This window comes from Poeciliopsis prolifica, unplaced genomic scaffold (assembly GCF_027474105.1).
Source record: "Poeciliopsis prolifica strain line A6 unplaced genomic scaffold, Auburn_PproV2 SCAFFOLD035, whole genome shotgun sequence".
Lineage (NCBI taxonomy): Eukaryota > Metazoa > Chordata > Actinopteri > Cyprinodontiformes > Poeciliidae > Poeciliopsis > Poeciliopsis prolifica.
The window spans coordinates 5,112,555-5,134,310 of NW_026562410.1; the positions used below are offsets into that span (position 1 = coordinate 5,112,555).

Genomic DNA, 21,756 nt, shown 5'->3' on the forward strand with positions numbered 1-21,756 from the left:
ACGGATAATAGCAGAAGGCCTCATGGGACATGGAGATAGAAGGGAAAACAAATCATATTAAATCATATTAAGAAAGGAGTGCTAGAGGCCAGGCACAGCAGCGGTGTGGTTATCACAGGACAGGGGAGACTAATGGATCAGTTTCTTGGGAAAATTTCCAAAGGAAGTACAATAAATCACTGGACGAAATACGTGGTGGTGAATTTCACTAAATTTTCCTAAATTGGCAAGGAAAACCTAGTTTTTGATGCCTCTGTTCATTAATCTGCGCTTCGAGTGTTGCACTAAATCCAGACAGGGATCTCACAGTAGAGTCGACATGTCCAAAATACTCCTGAAAAGCCCGGCAGGAAGGGGAAAACAGTGAAAAATAGGGGACTAAAAATACCCTCGGAATAAATCCTCTTGCCTGCCACAAAGCAAGAGGGGACAGAAACACACACCAGCATGAACTTAACAGCTGCTACAGCACCAGACGTGGAGCAGCCCTCTTGTCAGCAAATCAACTCATTGCTTAGTGATTCTTATTTTAACACATGTTTCCGTCAGCCTCTTTTGACTCATAACACCCTTATTTATCCTTTTTATAATGAAAAAAAAAACATGTTAAGCACTGGGCTCAGGGCTCTTTTACTCATTTTGTTGCTGGTGTCTCCAGTGAACACAAGATGGCGCCAACGAGCCCTCACAACAAAGCCGCTCAACAAGATTCAGGTAAAAAAAAAAGAAAAAAGAAATCGGCAGAAGTTACAACATATTGGACAAAACTCAATGAATAAGTTCCCCTTGGTGTCCTGTTTTCAGGTTTTGGAACTGAAACATGTCACATTTTCAAAGACAGAGAAGCACTTTTTCTACAAAACATCCCGTCTTCTCCCATTTATTTGAGTCCAGACTCACCGACAGACGGCTTCGGGCTCAAAGTAGCGCGAGTGACGTCCGTCAACGACGATTATCTCGTGGTGCTTGTCCAGGAAACACTCGACGGCAGACTCGGGCGTCCGTGCGATGTTACACCGGAAGCCGGCGCGGTCGCAGGCCCACCAGAAGGCATCGCTCTGGCTGTCCTCCTTCGCGAACACCAGCAGAACCTGACGAGGTCAACCCAAGACAACATTGCATGATTTACGCTCCTACCCACTGGTGGGTCTGTGCCTTACCAGAAGCACAAAACCTGGACTAAAAGTCCACGTCTCCAGCCGGGAGGGGCAAACTCTCTTCATTCTTCTGAGATGTGTGGTCCACGCCAGTTTGCAAACCCTGCATCTAGTTTTTTACAGCCATGAGTAGAGTCAACATCTGACCAAATCACGCTTTGTGGAGTCTGACTAATTCGCTCCAAACTAGTAAAAGGAAACACATCAACTCTCTCTCTTTTTTTTTTTTTTTTTTTTGCAGCATTTAAAAAATGTTCTCAAAATTTGCATGAGAATTAATTTCTACAGACGTTGGACTGTAACGTCAATCTCTTGCTCTCCTGTGATAAATCCAGCAGCCATGCAGATGGGGAGAGACTTTAAGTGCATAGATGAAGCACCTTCCTTATGAAGAAAATGAAGAAGAGGAACTACATTTCCACTTTCTCTCATACTGTATATGAGAAAAACTCCTTTGGCCAAAACTGAGCAGCCAGCAGTCCTCTAGCACTGCCTATTGGACTCAGATCTCACAGTCGCCTCTTTTTGATCTCAAACCGTGCTTAGACCACTGATAACACCAGCCACCTTTAGTGCATTGGTGCAAAAAAAAGCAACAGAGCACACAGGCACGCTCTCGTGCACCCAAAGGGCAGCTGGTCTGCAGCCAGAACCAACAGCGCTCGGCTCTGCCGCGCAGCAGCATCACCTCCTGACTCCCTCCGAGGACAACAAAGGACACGGGGACAGAGCGAGAGTACGGAGGGTCAGCACTCAGAGAGAGAGAGAGAGTAGACGATGAGGGAGAGCGTAAAAGAAACAGAGGACGACTGAAGTCGTGACTTTCCACGATTCTTGTGCCGTTAAAAAACCGTAAAACAGGAGCATTGTGTCGCAGAGTGCCTTTACAAGTGGAAACAGATAAAAAATAAAAAAAAACACTGAATCTGATGAAAAAAACAAGTGGGGATGGCACAAGAAGATAGAAACTGGAGCAGCGGTCGGAGGGAGAAGGTGGACTCTTACTTGTGAGTGCCTGTGAAAGGTCTAGTCTTTGATCCCGTGCAGGCTTGTGTAACCATGATGCTGGCATGTGAAATTCCACACACAGGGGACCCCACGGACACCGGAGCGCACACCTTCCACCCGGGAATGCTACCAGTCGAAGGCTGATAGGAGGCGCCATTGGTCTGATGCGCACCGACACATTCAGACAAACGGCTTCTCAGCACCATCAATGCTACAGCCACACCTTCATCTGCATGTAACTCTGTTTATCTTTATCCATCTTCATCTCTCTATATGTGTATCTCTACATATTGCTCTGTATCTATACCTCTCTATTTCTCTCTTTCTCAACATTTCTCAATGTTTATCTCTCTATCTATATTTAATATACATTATAAATGCCACACAGATCAAGCTACACCAGCCACCTGCTTGCACAGTTAACATTCGTGCTCAACCAGCGGCTAATCCTCGACGGTCGCTGTTGGCTGCCTCACATTTCCAGAGTTCACTGGGTCAACCGGCCGTGTTAAAAATAGATCTGAGTAAGAGAGTGTTTCTAATTATTTGTCACTCCGGCTCTTGTCCCGGGATAAAAACTCTGTCCACTTGAGTCATATCGGTCTCATAAACCTGATCAGAACATGAGTGGTGGTGTCTGGCTGGTGTTACTGTAAAAGCTTATGATACGGTTTGTTTTCCTGAAGAGAGCAGAGAGGCCTTGAAATCACAACACAAGCAGTTGTAGCACATTTGAATTTTACTTTCGTCTGTTGTGGTAGTTTAAAAGAGGAGCCATGAGCCAATAGAGACTTATTGCCAATTATAAAATGCTATTGTAATAAATGTTATCAAGCTGGCAGTCATTATTAGAATGAAAAGGGACCAAAAATGTCACTTTTCTATTTGATGGGCAGAACTGACCAAAGCTTGTCAATGACACAGCCACCAATTTTTTGTCTGCACGGTTTCACTTGAACTTTGATGAACACATTTCTAGAACCTTCACTTGTAGAAGGACCTCAACGTGTCTCGTGAAACTTCTCACCACCGTAATCTGTCTGCATTTTGTCACGTTGCAGCCGCGAGCTTCAGCGACATGACAGAAAATTGAGAAATGGTCTTCAGGGTAAAGATTTTCCTGACAAACGCAAGCCTGAATTGCTTGCACATCAAGACTTAACCCTAACTCTAAACCACAGCAACAGACTTTAGCTGAAAGGTGTCAGAGTAAAACGCCTCGTGTTGTTTAATGATAACAAAATCCCAGTGAAATGCATCAAAGATTGAGGTTGCAGCTGCACAAAATGTAACAGACTTACAGGGCCGTGAATATTGCATAAGGCACTGCATGTTCAGCAACAGCTAGCATGAGTTAATAAAAGTTTTAAGCGACAGAATGATTGAAACTCCACGTTTTACACTGCAAATGGGCGCTTGAGAAATATGATCGCATAAGAGTTGCTTTCCTTTAACCCGCCTGTATCTGAAGTCCATTATTAGATGAAGGAAGTATACAGAGATTTTGAAGCTGTCCAGGCCTGAGAGGCTGCAACAGTAAATGTCAAGGAAAAACTCTCGATATATTGCTCTCCCCTGCAGAGCTTCTTTTTTTTTTAAATCTTTCTTTTCATCTCTGTGTTCCTGTTGAGGGGAGCGGTGAGGACAAAGAGGGGTTAGGTCATGGACACAGAAGAGAGTTTGGAGGTACAGCCGCAAATATGGAAGAGTGCACATATTAGGGGAGCAGTTTAGGGTTTTATGGACCGTAAAAAAAGGGCTCTAAATTTTTTTTTTTTTACATAAAGCTCCCTCCACCTGCACAAATGGGCCTTGTCTGGTCTGTAAGATTGATGGACGAACACGAGTGGCGTGCCAGACCTGAACTCAGAAACCCCTGGGGACAGGTCAAACGCCTCGCGCGGCTCAAAAATCCAAGCAAATCAAATCAAGGCAATAAACGAGCGCCTAATAAAGCGGCTCATTCCCGGATGGCGGGCCGAACCGCCAGAACAGAGGAATGTGCTAACGTCCCCACCATCTGGGTAACCTCCACAAGCTTTTACTTCCCTCCTGACCTCCCTGCCCCCGTTACATAAGGATAAATCTCCCCGCCATGCATCCTAATCCGTAACCAGAGGATGAGGACAGACAATTCCCGACTCAGAACCCGGTGCCTTGCGTTCTTGATGAAGAGAGAGGAGGTGGAGGTGCAGAAAAGGCCCTCCAAAGAGGCCAACTCAACTACAGTAATAAGAGTCAGCTCAGGACATGTTTCGCAAAAAAAAACAAACCCCAAAAATAAAACAGCGAGTCACAAGGGACAGATCACAAATTTGGTGTTACTTTATTTTTATGCGCAAGAACTAAATCCAGCTTTTATTGTTGCAACTAATAAAATAATATATCTTTTAAGGACAAACTCAGGAACAAAACATCTTTATTTTATTCTGTTTGAGCTGAATTTTCATCCCATCTGTTTTTCCAGTCAGATTTTAAAGTGGCAGTATTATGTGATGTCAATTTTTTTTAGCTTTATATCATGTTATGATGTTGTGATCAAAGCTTGCCTGAGTCATTGCTTTGATTCTTTCATGCATATTTGAGAAATCCTTTCATCTCCCCTGGCCACCATTCAGCTGTAGAAAACGCCTGGTTGGGCCTCGCCCCGCGGTTTCAAAGCTTCTGCCTCACAGAGCAGAACCTTCCCACACTGCTCCTTCAGACTAGCCAGCTTCAATTAGCAAACATCTAGTGGAACGGCGCATCTGCTGAGCTCATTATAGGAGCTACTTCTCAGTGAAACGCAGGTAAAAACGTTGCTAAAGAGTTAATAGAGGAGCCATGTTGTGATGACTTCCTGGAGGTGGAGTTCCAGAAAGAGCTGGAGTTTTTAAAGAGACAAAGACCCAATTTCAATACATTAAATATTACAATGAAATTTCTTTTAAGTCATATTTCACATATATAGCATTTTTATAACAACTGAAGGTAACATTGTTACTTGATTGTATTATAAAATGAGACTATAAGCCAGGAAAACACATACTACTGCCCCTTTAAGGCTGTAAAGCTACCATCAGTTATCCCAAATTTCCTCTGTGAGTTGAATTTAGTTACTATTTACGGATGAATTAAGAGTCTAGTGTTAAAAGGCTTTTGCAAACCTAGTTTTTTTCCTCCCATATTAACAGAAGGACCTTACTTAAACCCAACAGAGAAATGTGCAGTCTCTGCACCGACTCTGAACTTAAGAGAAAATTACCATGTACACAGTGTAGTGTGGTGTGTATTCTGTTTTGCACTGTAACAAATTTTACTGGACGATAAACTGTCCTAGAAATCATTGTGATAAACAATAAACAATACTGATAATTAGTACAAATTCACTCTCAAAGATCAATACTCTTACAATTTGTAAGGAACATTTTACACTGGAACTAGAAGATATTTTAAACACAAAAAATCATTTTCTGTGAAGAAAAAAGTTAAATATAAAAAATTACCCATATATAAATATATATAAAAATATACGCAGAAATTATGAAGAGGTGCCAAATCAGTTATTAAACAACATATTTATAATTTTACTTTCAAATGACAAAACACAAACATGTTCAAGATGTGGAAATAATATATATATATATATATATATATATATATATATATATATATATATATATATATATATATATATATATATATATATATATATATATATATATATATATATATATATATATAGCAGATTAAATTAAAAGTGGTCTGCTTTTTTTTGAATCTGTGGACCTCAACCATGGATCCAAACTATATAAAAGTTAGTGTTTGCCGATGCGGCTACAGGCTCTTACTTGAATTGGTTCCTTAGTCAGCCTCATAGGTCCCACACATTCCTCTGTGGCAGAAACCTGCAGAAGAAACAGAAATAATTATCAACAGAGAACAAACACACAAACAACTAAAAACGGTGCGAGCATCTCTCACCATTTTACCATTGATGTCAAGAAGCATATTGGCATATTGCTTTTGTCTTGTTCAACCTGTCTGTTAGTGCTTCTAATCTTCTTCTCTGCTTGCTTTCGGTTTTAAGTCCACACAGCAACGAATGCTGTCAGAAAGGAGACGTGCTGAGTTAAACTCTCCCCTCCTAATATTCCGTCTGAATCCGTCGCTGCAGCTTTTGCGGTTCAACTCGCCCAGGCTGCAGTCATGGGTATTTTTCACGGAGCTAGAGCGGTCTGCAGCCGTTCGCTGCAAACCTCTTTAGAGGGTATTAGCTGCCTAGCCACAGACTGAACCCGCCGGGTTTACCGGCTTAATCCCACTGCGGGATCATCTCACACACCGCGCTGCAGCTACGTGTGTGTGTGCGCGCGTTTTCTCTTCACGCACTTCTTCTAAACCACATGCGTCACTCAGGTGTGAATGAGCAACTCAGCTGCATGTGCATCTTGACAAGCATATGCGTACACAGGCACGGGTAATGTCACGCTCAGAGGGAACAAGAGGTGCGTTATGTAATGAAATACTGTAGCTGACACAGCAGGAGCTCCGTGTGTCATGTTTTGGTATTAGCTTCTGTAAATCCACTTGTTTGTGAGCTGGGTGTCTCTTAAGCAGGGGTCTTAGACAGAAGATGCACTCATACGCCACAAAGGCCCGGGGGGACGCGTTCTGTCTGTGGGGCAAAGCAAATACTCTTTAGGGATAAGGAAGGTCAGGGTGTAAGGTGGTGGAGTTTGGCTTTGTGCACAAGCTATTTAACTGTCATATAAACGGTGTAAAGAAGGTAGGAGGCGGTGACTCAACCGCCCACCATGACGCCGCTATCCGTCATCAGTAATTAGACCTAAAGGGATGTGTTTTTGCCCACATGAAATCTCAAGTACCCACTACAAATTTCTAACAGCATCGTCAGACGACCAACACTTTGAGAATCTCAGACAGTGCATAGAAGCAGAGAGGACTGAATCACTGCTGAACGTGTCAAATGTGGACAAGAGCAAACTCCAAATATGTCAGGTCGGGGGTCGGCTTCACGGGAACCTGAGTAAGTAATTGTGTTTTATTTAAGGACGACACTGCCAGATGTGACACAGAACAGGAAGAAGAGGAAGCAGAAGTCAGAACAGGTCTGAAAGCAAATCATGAGAACAAATCGGAGAGAAAATGCTCAGTAAACGTAACGCTGCATCAGAAATGTGGAGGGAAGTCGTCGTGGTTTGGTTGGAGAGAATTTCACAGAAGTCTGTTGCAGATGCAAAAGTAGATGAAGGGACAACACTGATGTGATGCAGGAGTCTTTAGAAGACTGACGAAGTGTTTACACTTTATACGGATTCAGACAATAGGGAAGAAGCGAGGAGACAGGATGTTTTAAAGAAAAAGCAGAGGAATAAGACAACGGCTTAATTTAATTTTACAAGTCTGAAAAAAGTTACAGGAGACATGCTGGAAAAAATAATAATAATAAAGATTAAAGAAGAGGGGGAAATGCTCATTAATTGATTTTTATAATGACACAAATCATTAGGTAGAAAAATAAAAATAATACAACTGCTTTTGGTTTTGTTGATTTTTAGCTCTATTTGAGTTCATTTTCCTGGGAATTAAATCCACAACATTAAATAAGCATTTCTTTAAGTGCCCTCTAAAAAAGACATTTTTGCAAACTGGACATCATGGTTGCCATGAAAACGGGCCCTGAAAACATGCAATTACAACCAGACGCATCCTCACCAACACGCCTTCACATTGTGTTTGTGTCCTCGGGTCGCGAATGAAATGAAGACACTGCTGCAAAGCCTCAAATACTAAAGGAAGATTCGGCCATTGATATTTGTAGCTCAACTCTAAACGATCTGAGTCCTGAAATGTTTGGACGCAGCATGGACAGAAAACCACAAGTGCCATAGTTCAGTAGTTTCAAAATGTACAATATTTCATATAAGTTAATCTCACTTTATCACCTATTAATGAATAATATAATGTAATTTATTTAAGAAGATCTGAAACAACAAAACTATTTTGAAAATCAGAAAAGTTTGAAACTGAAAAAAATGTGAAGCTAAAAAAAACAAATCTTCAATTTGAAAAAAAAAATCGAAACTGGAAAAAACATGTGAAGTTGCAAATAAATATGTTAAAAACTAAGGTTCCATACACAAAGAGAACATTAGTCATGTCTTTAAACGGTAAATATAAAATAATTTTCTCTTAGTTATCATAGTTGGGGGCTCGTCTAGGATTATCTTGTCACTGGCCGGACTTTTAGCAGAAGAGTTCTTTGTTGTTCAGACAGGATTTGGTGTAATTTGGATCACAATCCTTGCAACGAGCCTTCATCTTATCTGCAGATCACATGGCCTTCAATAGTATGGATATACTTGAGGTTGACCTCGGTCTGCACACAGCTACACATTTCAGTCTTATCTGCAGCGATTCCATGAAACCAGTGACATGCTCTCACTTATCTACTGATGCTCTGACATAACTTTCCTTTGTCATGTGGGAAAACGTTAACAGCTTTCTTCAAGAGTCACGGTCAGACTACGAGGAATGGCCGGGAAAAAAGTCCTTTGTTTCGTTGATTTGCTCTAAGTGGAGTGTGAAAACAATGAAGTTTCATGGAAACATGACAAAAACTTCTCCAGAAGTTAATGATGAAACAAAACCAGTTAAAGATATTTTAAAAATCCTCAGTGGACCAAGTGAAGTAGCTTTGTCATCCATCCCATTTTTCTTTGTGGATGTCGCTTGTGCGTCAGATTTACCGGCGTACCAGAAACTGAAAGACGAAGGTTCTGCATTTGGACTTTTGTATGTTAAACAAAACAAAGAAAAAGGCAAATAAATGTCTTAATTAAAAGCATTCAAATCTAAATAATTAATTTATATGTAAAAGTCCCAACCCTACCTATATTTGACAAAAAATGTTTTTTAAAGATGCCAACCTTGAGAAGTTCCTGGTGTATTTAAGTGTGCTCTATCAGTGCATTTATCAACTAAATTTGTAATTCAGGACATTGATGTGTGTGATAAGAAAAAAAGAAACATTTCAAATCAATTCAGCCTGTCTTTCTGTATCCGATCCATATCGGACGATTTTAAACCTCAGATATTGGTATCCGAAGTGGAACAAATTGGATCAGTGCATCCCTGGCTTACAACAGCCCTACAGTCACTGCATGTCTTTCCCCCAACTCCAATGCATAATCCATGGATCATTTGACACATAACACAGTTAGTTTGTAATGGAAATCAACAAGCAATTGCATATATTTCTGGTTTAAGGTAGTTTTCCACCATTTTGTTCGGAACAGTTAATATGTTAGTGAAACGTTTTGATTAACTTCACTGTATTTCTGGCTAGTGATTATGACACTGCCCAAACAAACTAAATTAGATGAAAATTAATAATAAATAGCTAGATTTTTTGTTGCACAAAGGTTTTCATCTTTAGCAAAAAGCTAATAGTAAATCAATACTCACAATGTGTGATTAAATTTCAACTTAATACTTTCCGACATTCAAAGACTTGAGGATCTGAGCGTTGCTTAACAGTATCTGATGGGGTATTTTCATCAAGTCCAAATAAGTCAATACATTCAATAATCTTCTCCTCTGGGAACAGAGCACTGCCGGCTCCAGAATGGTTTGAATGAAGCTGTTCTACCGGACTTGTTCAGGACCAGGCATGCACTGCTGTGATTAAAGCTCAAGATGGTTTGCATTTACTCCAGAGAAATGAAACAGGTTTGGGAAATCTTTACACCCTTTGGTTCACAATCTGCACGTCCTCCACATGTTTCTCATCAACTCGTGAAGGTCGCTAATTGATGCTAATCAAAATGATCTGGGGGGTTAAACAACAGTGACGGACAGACAATTGCTCCAACTCTCCCATCAGGTGCCGTCAAACCAGAGCAGAAAAAAACAAAAAAACGGACGGGCGCAGCAGCATGATGTCATTCAAAGGGCCGGATAAAAGCCTGAGTCAGGGGGAAATAATGTGGGAATTGTGACAGAACAGTGACATGTTAGTTTCATCCAGCTGTTACATACATGTAAATATACATGATTATGATCATTATACGAAATGATTGCGGTCAGCGCCAATAATTGCGGCCGGCGATTATGTAACAACTGTGACAGGCCTAATTACAACCAAACACTGCATGACTGTGTGTGGAGAGATTTCAGCCAAAAGTTTCCAAAAACTCTTTTTTTCTTTTCTCCTTGCACAAAAAAATGCATTCTGATCAAGTCAATATGGGATTTTTTTAAAGAAAAGAAAAAAAATATATGAAGATGCCAAGCTTGAGAAGCACAACACCTCTAAACAATGTGCATAACCATTTTTTTTCACTGTCTGACTAAATTAGGACAATACTTAACGTTTCACTACAAAACGTTTGTGCTCGAATGAGGTGGGTTTTTTCAGCTGTATTGAAATTGGTGTATTTTGCAAAACTAGAAAGAAAACGTTCTTTCCACATCAAATATGACCAACAATCGGATGTTACTACTGGTGGAAATGACAAAGAAGACGACAGGAAGTGTTAGGAGGATGATGCCACGGCATATTTTTAACGCCATATTGTGTGAACAAACTCATTCATGTGTGATTTTAATTGTGTTTCTTATTTAATGGAAACACCTCACTTACAAAATTGTCTTTTTCCGACATTAGGGAATATCGACAAACCTATCGTCTCATCGAGTGAACTGAATGTAATGCTGCCGCAGCCCAACTGATCTTGAACTTTTGCACAGTTATGATGGTGAGAAGTTGCCAGTAACACTCTGATCTGTGTATTGTAAGTCAGCGACTCTCCACAAAGCCCCCATGGTGTTATCTCTAAATCAGCATCAGCTCTTCTACATGTGACCATTCACACTCCTGCTGTACTCACCAGAGGGCTAAACAGATCATTTGTACATGCAAATATAAACAAACACATATGTGTGTGCACACACACATGCACAGGAGCGTGATCAACACCATGGCGGATGATCAAGATCCTGCAGGGGGAGGCAGATGGTTTTAATGATAAATGGCATCATTGATCATCTCTTGGTGATGAAACTGGGCAAGAGCAAAGGAGCAGCTGACAAACCCACGCACTCCACATGCACACACACACACACACACGGAGTGGGCAATGAAAAAACTCTTGATCTATAAATGTATTAAAAGCCTTTAAGTGCTTCTTACCCAAAGACCGCTGGAGAGAGACACCAGCAAGGAGAAGCAGGCATTACAGGATTATATGAGAAAATGAAGCTATGCCATGATAAATCTCTTTTTCCTCGCAACCCAAACACTCACCGCAACCTTTAGCATCTTCAGTATTTAAATAAGTGCTCAGTGTGAGAATCTGCCACAGGAAGACTATGAAACAAACCATCAATCTCACTGGCATAAAGTGTGAAACCATGACTTTAATTATTACATTCCAAACTGTCTTTTCCCTTTTTTATCGTTGTACAAGTCCGCCTGCCATTAAGTCCTGACAGACAATCTCTAAGACAAAAAAACCTAACTGTTCTACCTCCTCTTGATGCTCCTAATGCCATCTGCAGGAATTCACCACCTCTGGTCACCACCTCCATTCAGGAGTCAGAAGGAAGGCTGTAGTAACGCGCTGCTCTAATCCGACTCCTGTTTTCAACATCTGATGTTTTCCTATTCCCAATCCAGTCTCCAGATTAAAGTTGCTCATCCAAATCACTGCGCGTCACTACGTTTGTCATTTTACTTAGTAAACAGGTATGTTGTTACTTTCCTCACATCTTGAGGAGTGTAATAAAACTACGCAGAGACAAAACCGTAACCAACGCAGGGAGGAGAGCGGTGCGCGTTTTGTAACTGGAAATAAAGGCACTAGTTTGAGTTTGTCAGTTAAAGATGACAGTAGCCAAGTGCTGGCAACAAAGTGATAGTTACACTGTTGAAAAGAGGGAAGACAGAATAATAATAATAATAATAATAATAATAATAGTGATTCAGTGTAGTATTTCTCTCATTCTGCAGTTTAATGCAACGATGACAGAGCGCAAAAGCCCCCTAGTGGACAGTAGGCCCACTGCCAATCGATCCCAGAATATCTTAGTAGCTGATTGCTGATGTGCAGATTGCAATAAAATGACACATACAATATTATGTGGAAAATAATATCTTTTCAACAATTTTCTGAGTGGATTTATATAATTTTTAGGCTTTCATCAACTAATGTTATTAATATTTATTGCTTTTTTTCTGACAATTGCATTTTTTTTTTGTACTATGAGCGTCACTACGTTATAATATGAAATCAGCATATAACCACTGCAGAGAATCTTCTAGCATCGCTCTGTGGATATAATAATAATCTTCCAACATATCAAACTTCACTAAACTATATCATATTTGAAGAAACATTCAGAGTAGCAGCATGGTGCAAACTGCGCGTACAGTACACCTTTAAGAGCCACAGTGAGCCTACATGAAGATCAGTGGATCACGTTTTGTTTGATCGAATGAACCAACAGAATTTGCCACTAAAGTTGCATCAAGCCAGCTCCTCCATGAGAGTCTGCTGAAGGAGCTTTACTTCAAGGCATCCTCCGCGGGCAGCCGTTGGAAACGCAGTGTCACTCGGCGGACGTTGTAGGAAGTGGCTCTTCCTCGAACGCCTGAGAGACGACTGTAGTTCTCCGAGTCCCGGTGAAGTACATGCCGTAGGCAGAGGCTTAGAATAGCCCGAATGAAAATGTCCGGAGAAGAGCTGGCCGCAACACAATGCCGCCACTGTTCTGCAATCGCTGCTGCTTGTTGTCTATTTATGGACAACAAGCGCAGTGTATCTTTACCATAAGAACCACAGTTTGGATCTCTAACGCTTAGTTACGGGCAACAGGTCAGTTTGAGCAGGGAGAAATCAGCTTCAAAAGGAGGTCAGCAAATACAGATGCAGAGATTTCGCATTACTGCTACATTTTTGTCACTAAATATGAATGATAACCCGTAGGTAGTGTATGGTTGAAACCAAATAATCAATCAATCAATCAAATTTTATTTGTATAGCACATTTCAGCAGGCATTTCACATTTAATGTCACATTTTTGACTTGGATTCAACCAGAAAGTTTGTTTCTGATAGAAAAAGCAAGCCTACAACTACTTAAGTAGTGCATTTTTCTGCCAACTAAGCGATTAATCGGCTAAAGAATGACCACATTCTGCAAATCTTTCATTTAAGATTATTTTATACAATATTTAGAAATACAGCACAAATTAAATAAATCAGTCCCTTTGTAACAAATGAGTAATTAGTTAGCAAAAGGTGCTTAATATAGGATTTTGCTTTTCATTGAATTTGAACTTGACAAAACTAAAAAAAAAACATACCATGTTTTGGGTTGAACGTAAAGGCATTTTTTTTTATTCGGAAATGAAAAATGCATATATTTTTTCAACACCATTGGCTCAGTTACTGCTCTGACTATGGTGTCAGCAAAATGTGTGTAGTTAATGATTAATCGGTTACTAATTTAATCGCAGAATATTTTAATAGTCAATTAAAATATTATTCCGATTAATCATTTTAGCCCTACCTATGTCTTGCCTGCAGTTCCTCATACTGTCTATTTCCTTCTTTAACAGCTTTAACAATGACTGCCTCAAGTTTTTTTTGGGTGATAAGTGGATGAGAAGCTTTTATTCCTTAAACGTTAAAGCTGCAGTGGATAGGATGGATGCCACACTGGGTAGATTTCACATCAACCAGCCACTCGACGTCTAGCAATGTTCCCAAAAACTGTAGGCGGTTCAGCCAGGTGCTGACCAGGGACGTCAAAAGTACTTATAGCAACCAGGTTTTATTATCACTGTTATTATTATATAATTTTTATTGTCCTTTTTTTTTTTTTTTTTTTTTTTTTGCTGTTGTCGCTTTTAGCTGATGTGTAGCTCGAATGGCTTCTTCCCGGAAGATGTTCCCGCTCTCAGCCGGGTCAGAATGGGTTAACGTGCTCTGGGAGTCTGATGACTCGATCATCTGCTGCGTCGCTGCTTAACAAAACACAACAATATCCTCTAGGGTTTGATCATAAATATCAAGATGTTCACATGCCTCCTCATGAGAGGGATCACTGTGAAGCACACAGACCATATAATTTTATCACAGGATGTGATAAGGAAACCGGCCGAGTCTCAGCTGGATTTTAGGCCTTTTTACACCAGCTTAAAGACATTATCATGTTACTCTGTGTTGTTTTTTCTTCTGGTTAGATGACTTTTATATAATAGTAGCCTTTAAGTAAATTAACCTAACCTAATGGATTATAAAAGCTTCCTTTAAATATAACAGCAGGGCTTTGACTATAAAAAAATGAACCAAATGAGTGTTAAACATCACTCTCTTTATTTATTTGCACCCCCTCAAAACTGAAGTACAATAATCTAGTATGGAAATTGTGCAACCTGTACATTGAATGTAGTGAAGAAAATAATTGTTTTTGCTTTTTTCTCTATAGAATCAGAACGATTTATGTAAAATAAATCTAGCTGAAAGATGTTTTGTAGTTTTCTTACTTCAGACAGATTGGGGGCATCTTGTCCTGGACTTCCTGCTTCCTGGTGGGCAAATAAAGCTCTTTCTGCTACAAATGTGGTCAATATCAACGTCCTGTTTATTTTCTACACATGATTAAAGGGCAGTGATTCCAGCCACATTGAATCATTTCAAAGCACAAATCAAGTAAAGTATATTACTTTCAGTTCTGATAAAAATGCTTTATATGTATGCCCATATCAAATATGACTTAAATAAAATTTGATGTCATGATTTAAAGCCTTGGCATTGGGCCACTGTGTTAAAAAAAACTCCTTCTCATTCTGAAACTCCACCCTGAAGAAGCCATCAAAACATCTCTCGTCTTTTACCAGCCTTTCTCTTAGTAGCCTCTATAATGAGCTCAGCCACTGCACAGTTCCACCAGGTGTTTGCTAATTGCTGCTGGCTAGTCTGAAGGAGCGGAGTGGGGCAGTCACCAGGCAGAGCTGCCCTCTAATGCTGTGAAGTATTGGCTCAGGGAATAATGTATGCCATAACTTTTAAAATTACAGTCAGCTACTATCACATGAAGCCACATAAACTTTGTTGTATAAATGTTATAAAATCTAAAAACAAATAAATAAAAAAAAAATTTTTCCACTAGCGAATTAACAGCTTTCAGAAAAATTACATCAAATGCAGGAATGTCACATTTTCACGGGTCAAACTGCACCTTACTGTGTCACTCCCATCACTTTTCCCAAAGGACTTTTCTTTTCAGACTGCGTTCACATCTCCACATTTAACAGTTTGAGCACAAGGCTTTGAACAACAATTTCTACATAAAACGCAAGATGCTCCCACATATGTGAACTGTAAAAGCAAAACATAGAATGACAGAAGAGTCTTGAGTTAATTTCAGTTACATTAAAAGGGAAGTCTGCAGGGCTAAAAATGTCTGTGCTCAAACATTTAGCAAAGTGACAAAAGGAAATAACTTTCAGCAATTAGATGCAAAGTGACTTCCAGAATAGGAGCACTTACAGTCTGATGTCAGCTGAATGACACGATGCAGAGCTGACACGAGGATCAAGTGACTCCTTTCACGAAGCTCGGGTTGGACGTTAGCATTAGGGCCTAAAATCGGATGGGACTCTAGATTTTGGGGCGCATGCCTACAACAAGCTGACTTAATTTTACTTTGTACGTCTGTAAGCCGCAACTTTTGTCCCGTGAAATTTATCGAACCAACTCTGACCAATATTTTGTCATTTCTGTTAAGTTATTTCTCACTTGCTAGTTACAGGAAAAGTAGAATGAGACCTAACAGAGAATTTGTACATTTGTCAAACAGCAGGTTACTCAGGGTAAAATAATGCTGGAGAAAAGAAAAAAACAATTTTCCTCCACTTGCTCAGTGCAGATTGATAATGCATGTATGTATATAAGGAATAACTAAAAATTATTGCTAATTTTAAAACATTTTTCCGCAGTTCCTTCAATAAGAGTATCAATAAATAACAGTACATTTGAAAATATTAATAAATTTGGTTACTGTGAGCAGCTCAGCCATACAAATAACACTTCTTACTGTTACTGAAGTCCAGAAGAAACACATTTTAATTTTTTATAAAGAGCAGTGTTTGTGTTTGTGGAGCGATGATTGCTCCACAAGTCACCTACTAATATTACCTTAAAAAGTTATATTGTCACTTTTATTATCACAATAGAACTGTAAAATATCGGGATAAAACTTTAAGCCCGTATGATGTGAATCATAAAACAATACTCAAGCACACAACTGCTATTTAACAACCCATTGTAACACATTCATGGGAGGTAGGGCACCAAACAAAGTGGTCCAAACAGCCCGCAGACCAACATTTTATAAATCCGGCCCTGAACAAAGGGCCATTTCCACATGGTTTCGACTCTATATAATTTTAAGTAGCTGTTTGGGTAAAATAAACCAACCTCTATGGGTCAAACTGTCATCAGAACTTAAATGGGGGCTCGGTGTTTATGCATGAGCCACCTGCTGGAGCCAGGTGACAGAATGGATGCCTCAGACCTTTCAGCGAAGCAGCCACTGTCACATAACTTCAGCATCATCATTACACAGCAGCTCTCCCGATGCAGACCGACGGACACAATGAATGAGCCTGAATGAGCTCGTCAGACTCACGCAGCATCGGGCCCTCCCGTGGAGACACCACAACACAAAGGCCTAACGACACGGACGCGGCGACTGCCGTAGACAACTTTGGTACAAAAATAAAAGAAACCAGACCGCGGATCCGTTCGGTGCACCGGTACCGGTACCTTAAGGCTGGCGTGGCTGGTCTGAGTCTCGGCCTCGATGCGGACGTGCCCCCCGCTGTTCTCCCTCCGCTCCCGGTGCGAGTTGTTCCGCGAGTGGCGGCTCTGGTAGGCGATGACGGACGGGATGGCTTCGGCCGCGTCCGTCTTGATGAAGAGCCCGTGCAGCGTGGCGGCCGCCGTGCCCTGGGAGATGGTGGTGGTGGTCTGGTGGGGGGAGTTGGATTCGTCCGAGTCCCGGCAGTAGATCACCCCGCTCTGAGAGACGTGGATGCTGGGAGCGCAGCCCATGCCCTCAGCCTCAGCCTCGGCGAGGCTCGCCTAGATTTCCCGGTAGTGAACAGCGACTCTCGGGTGCCGCCTTGCCGCTGGTCCACCGCCGCCGCCGCAGCAGCAGCAGCAGCAGCGCTCCTCCGGGCATCGGCCGCGAGCCAGTAGCGCGCTCTGCTCCGCTCCGTTTGGGAACATCAAGGAGAAGAAACGCGTCCGGCTTCTCCTCAGCCTGCGTTAGTGCGCGGTCTTGGACGTGGCTCTCATTTTTTGGGGGGGAACAAAATGCTTTAATAATAATAACAGTAATAGTAATGTACCCAACTCCCCCCGATGACGGCCTGAACCGGGAGCATCTAATGAACAAAACTAATAGCCTATATGGACTCAAACACCTGGCTGCTCTTCATCCTGTCATCCTCTGTGCCATGCTGCCATTTTTTTTCAGTCTGGGTAGAGAAAGAGCTCTCAACAAATTATTTAGTTCCTCTGCTTGCAGATCATTGGCCCCCGTCCATGTCCCTCTCTCCTCCCTCCGTCCCTCCATCAGACTAACATTGTATCACTTCTGTCTCTCCAGAGCAGAATCTCCCAGGAGGTCACACTCCGACTCCGGGGGTCATTTGACGACTGCCGCCATGATGAATTGGAGGTACTGTTGTCAGACTGATGAAGGTCTTATGAAAAAGCATGTACTTTTTATTTTGGTGAAAATTCATGTCTTGAATCTACCACAGCTCCCATACGGGTCATGAAAAGAATTAGGCTAATAGCTCAGCTTTAACTAACTCAACCCGACGACTGCTTTCTCAAAACATACTCCTTCCTTGTTTAAAGAGGCAGCATATAGCTTTCATTTTATTTATTTTTTTAAATATGTCTTTTACAGTTTTGTTAAAACTGTCAGTGTGTCCTGACTGTTTGCTATGAGTCAGATAATATGAGAAAATATCAATCTTTTCCGTCTTTTCCCAGTTCTATCATTGCCCTGTGAAGAAATACCACGCTCCTGAATAAAAACAACCAATCAGAGCCAGGGGGAGGGTCTTAGCGCTGTCAATTGACCTCGTGTACGCTGCTAAATATGCTAACGATGGAGAAACGACTTGCTGATACAGGGAAACTGTGAGCCCACTGCTGCTGGATGCTAACTAGTCTGAGCATTGATGACACAATCGACAAGTGACACCAAACTGAGGTCTTGGAAACGTCCCTGTTAGTCGAATCTTTTAAACTATGTTGGAGAAATGTAACATCTCTGTCGTCCTTTGCTAAGCGTTTCACTCCCAGATTTTTGAAAACAAATAAATAAATGAATTCAGGAGCGGCGTCTTGTTGAAACGAGAACATTTTTATTCTAACAAGATGTGAAAATATGCTCTTCTGACAGATTACACACTTGTTATAAAACGCGTTTTACTGCACGGTTTTCCTTCTCTGTTTGTTCTCAAATGTGGATGCTTCAAATCTGGATACCATCCAACAGCTTAAGATGCTGAAGATGTTTTGAAAGGACTGCTGCATCGCTTCGGTCCAAAGATCCACTCGTTCACTCGTTCACTCGTGTCCGATGCACCGCGTTGAAAACATAAGAAATATAAACTTTCCATCAACCTCCAGGCCGCAGGAAATCGTCCACTTCGCCCAGCCTTCGCTGTTTTTCCGACCCCTAGTTTTAATCTGTTTCTACAACCAAACAGCAGGAGAAAACTGAGGGCATGTGTCAAATTAAAACAAAGCATGAAAATTCATAGCGACTCGTTGCAGATGATATTCCACCCACTTCTGTCTCCATCTCTGAGGACAGTCAGTGAGCAGAAAACCCATGAAAGGAAGGAAAAAACTCCAAGTGACAATTTTTTGGGAGACACCCGAATGAGTCACATTCTAAATCACTCGAGTGCCATTTTTTTTGTGTTTTTTTTTCTTTTTGTTTCATATTTAATCCACTGAAGGAGAATTAAATAACTGTTACATAAAGCACCAAAAACACTATGACAGTGTGGTTAGGGTTGCAGGTTACATGTAACTTGAGGCTAACTGTGGTATTAAATGACAGAAATTATGTATTTACTTTACAATATTTGTGTTTAATTCAAGAAAAAGAGTTTTGTGTAAACTTTTGTTTCTCTTAAATGCATGACTTTTTTGTTCAGCTTTGGCTTTTTTTTTTACTGCTCTCTGTATGTCTTTCTATAATTAAATGGCTTCTTGTGCTCCAGTTAACAATTAATTGATAAATAAATTAGCTGACGATTATCTCAATAATCGATCCAACGCGATTCATTGGGAGTGATTGTTTCAGACCTGTCTACGCCAGTCTGAACGGTGCTAACAACCTCTCTTTTCCCCAGATGCTGCAGAACCGTGAGACCAGAACTTATCATCACTGTACATATTCGGTATTTATTGTAAACAAACCGTTTCCTTTTTGAGTCCTGTGTACGATTTTGCAAAATGGGTCCGTAAAATTCCCGGAAACGTGGCAACCAAATGGAAGAAGTCGCTCTGATTCACATGCAGAAAGTTGCATGTACACAGGATAAGCTGGCACCACACGTCGCCCCGAACACCACATCCTCAATGTGAGACATGGTGGCGGCAGCATCATGCTGTGGGGTGGTTTTGCTCATAAGGCCCAGAGAAGCTGCTTAGAGTTACACCATCGACTGGGTCACATCAAAATGCTCAACATGCAACAATCGCCACACTTTTATAGAAAAATGACATGGGACGTTATATAATCACTCAGTGTGATCGGTCAGAAAATTAATTACACCTTCTAAATAAGTAAATAAAAATCAGAAAATCTCAAATAAAACCGGAACATTTAGTGTCAGAGTAGCTCTGGATAGCGTCGGCAAAACTCCCAATTTCCACGACTGACGCTTCATTCAGGCCGGTTGCTTTAGCCGCCAAGTTGTACGAGGATTCAGATTGAATTCAGAGCAAACATCTCAAAACCTGGACATTTGAAAGAAACGGATGTACGCTTTGTAGCAGGGCTCAATCAAAGTCATGGGAGAAGTAAGGACAGTTTGTTGCATAAAAATTCATTTTCCGTTATCTAAATTACAGTTAAAGTTATTTGCTGTCATCCCATTATATTTACATGTAGATGTGTGAAAAATTGTTAATAAATCCAGTAATTTTCTAAACAGCCTTTTTTTATTCTTTTCTTTAAAAAAAAAATAAATAAATAAATAAAACAATTCGTGTCCCAAAATAAATACCTTCAAACAATCAAAATGTTTTCCAGTCTAACTTATCTGGTTTTAAAACTAAACTCCCTGTGTTTTGGTCAATGGCGTCACAGTTTATTCTGCTAAGGTCGCCCCCTGCTGGTCGGCCTGTTAAGAGCAACCAGTATTTGAAAAACGAAAAAGCAAAACATTTAACCCGCAAAGTTAGCAAAACTTTCATATCCGGCTACTTTTTCTAAATCAGTTGTTCTTCTGAATTAATTCGAGTCCAACATATTTCACCGTTTCTCCTAATACTTACTAAACCAAGAAAACAGTAGAAATATTTCACTTTTTATCGTTTTTTCTTTAAGTAAATGTTGTTGAAGGTGACTGGCAGATTCAACCGTAAGCACAACGGTTCATTTAAACACCGTTGTTGGAAAAATGCGGGTTTGTGAGCTCCTTCCTACCTGCAGGGGTCCATTGAGGGACAGCTCCTCCTCCGTGGACAGTCCACTCATGTCTCCACGGCCACGCAGGTCTGACGCTCAGCTGGAAATCAAACGGAAGCGAATGAAAGCCGCAGCTCTTTCTGTCGCAGAAAGCCGGGGAGCTGCTGAAGTCTTTCCCCGAGTCCCGTTAAGTTTGGTCGAACTTCGCCGACCCTCTTGGTTCGGACGGCTTCGGGCGGACTCGGTGTCCGTGCGGCCCTAGTGTCCTCAGCGCGCCGCGGCGTGGGAGCGCTCAGCCACATCCACGAGCCGTGGCTGTAACTTCAGCGATTCTGTCCGAGAGGAAAACGTGCAAAGGCCAGAGGTTTCCCTGGAGGAGCTACTGGGGTCCGTAACTCAGGTGGGAGAGTCCAGGCGCGGTGCCCCAAAGCCCCCGGGGAACCATTTCTGACCTCTGATTTTGTTTCAGCCCTCCAACTGAGACAAATGTCCCAATCAACAAAGGATGTCTGCTGAAAGTGGACAGCTCCATGTGGGTTGTCTGAAACCTCTGCGTTTCTATTACAAATCTGCGGCAAATGTTGCCAGTGTCGTGCTAATGTTTCCATTAAGTAAGAAACGCAATTGAAATCACAGCAAGTCTGTTCACGATTTTAAATCATTAAAAAAACAAACAAACAAACAAAAAAACACCCTTTGCTATGATCCTCTAACTACTTCCTGTTGTTGTCTTCTTCGTGGTTTTCGCCGGTGGCAACGTCCGGTTGTTGATGTGTGACTAGTGTGACAGAAAGTGTTTCCAAAATGAACTGATTTCATCAAAAATAAAACTAAAAAATAAATCACCT

At 41.1% G+C, this 21,756-nt stretch overlaps 1 protein-coding gene across 3 annotated transcripts in view; it reads right to left on the reverse strand.

Annotated features, from left to right (window-relative positions):
- Positions 1-21,102, reverse strand: part of pde8b (phosphodiesterase 8B) — a 39,512-nt gene extending 18,410 nt beyond the window's left edge. The window contains exons 1-3 of one of the 3 annotated variants that reach the window (XM_055052434.1): positions 20,927-21,102; positions 5,996-6,052; positions 901-1,091 (exon numbers count right to left, since the gene is read on the reverse strand). In XM_055052434.1, the coding sequence (XP_054908409.1) occupies positions 901-1,091; positions 5,996-6,052; positions 20,927-20,977 (299 nt within the window). In that variant the 5' untranslated portion in view covers positions 20,978-21,102. Of the gene's footprint in view, positions 1-900; positions 1,092-5,995; positions 6,053-6,128; positions 6,393-17,004; positions 17,703-20,926 lie in introns of those variants that run through there. The other 2 variants (XM_055052433.1, XM_055052435.1) reach the window with 2 other exon arrangements.
- Positions 21,103-21,756: the final 654 nt, after the last annotated feature.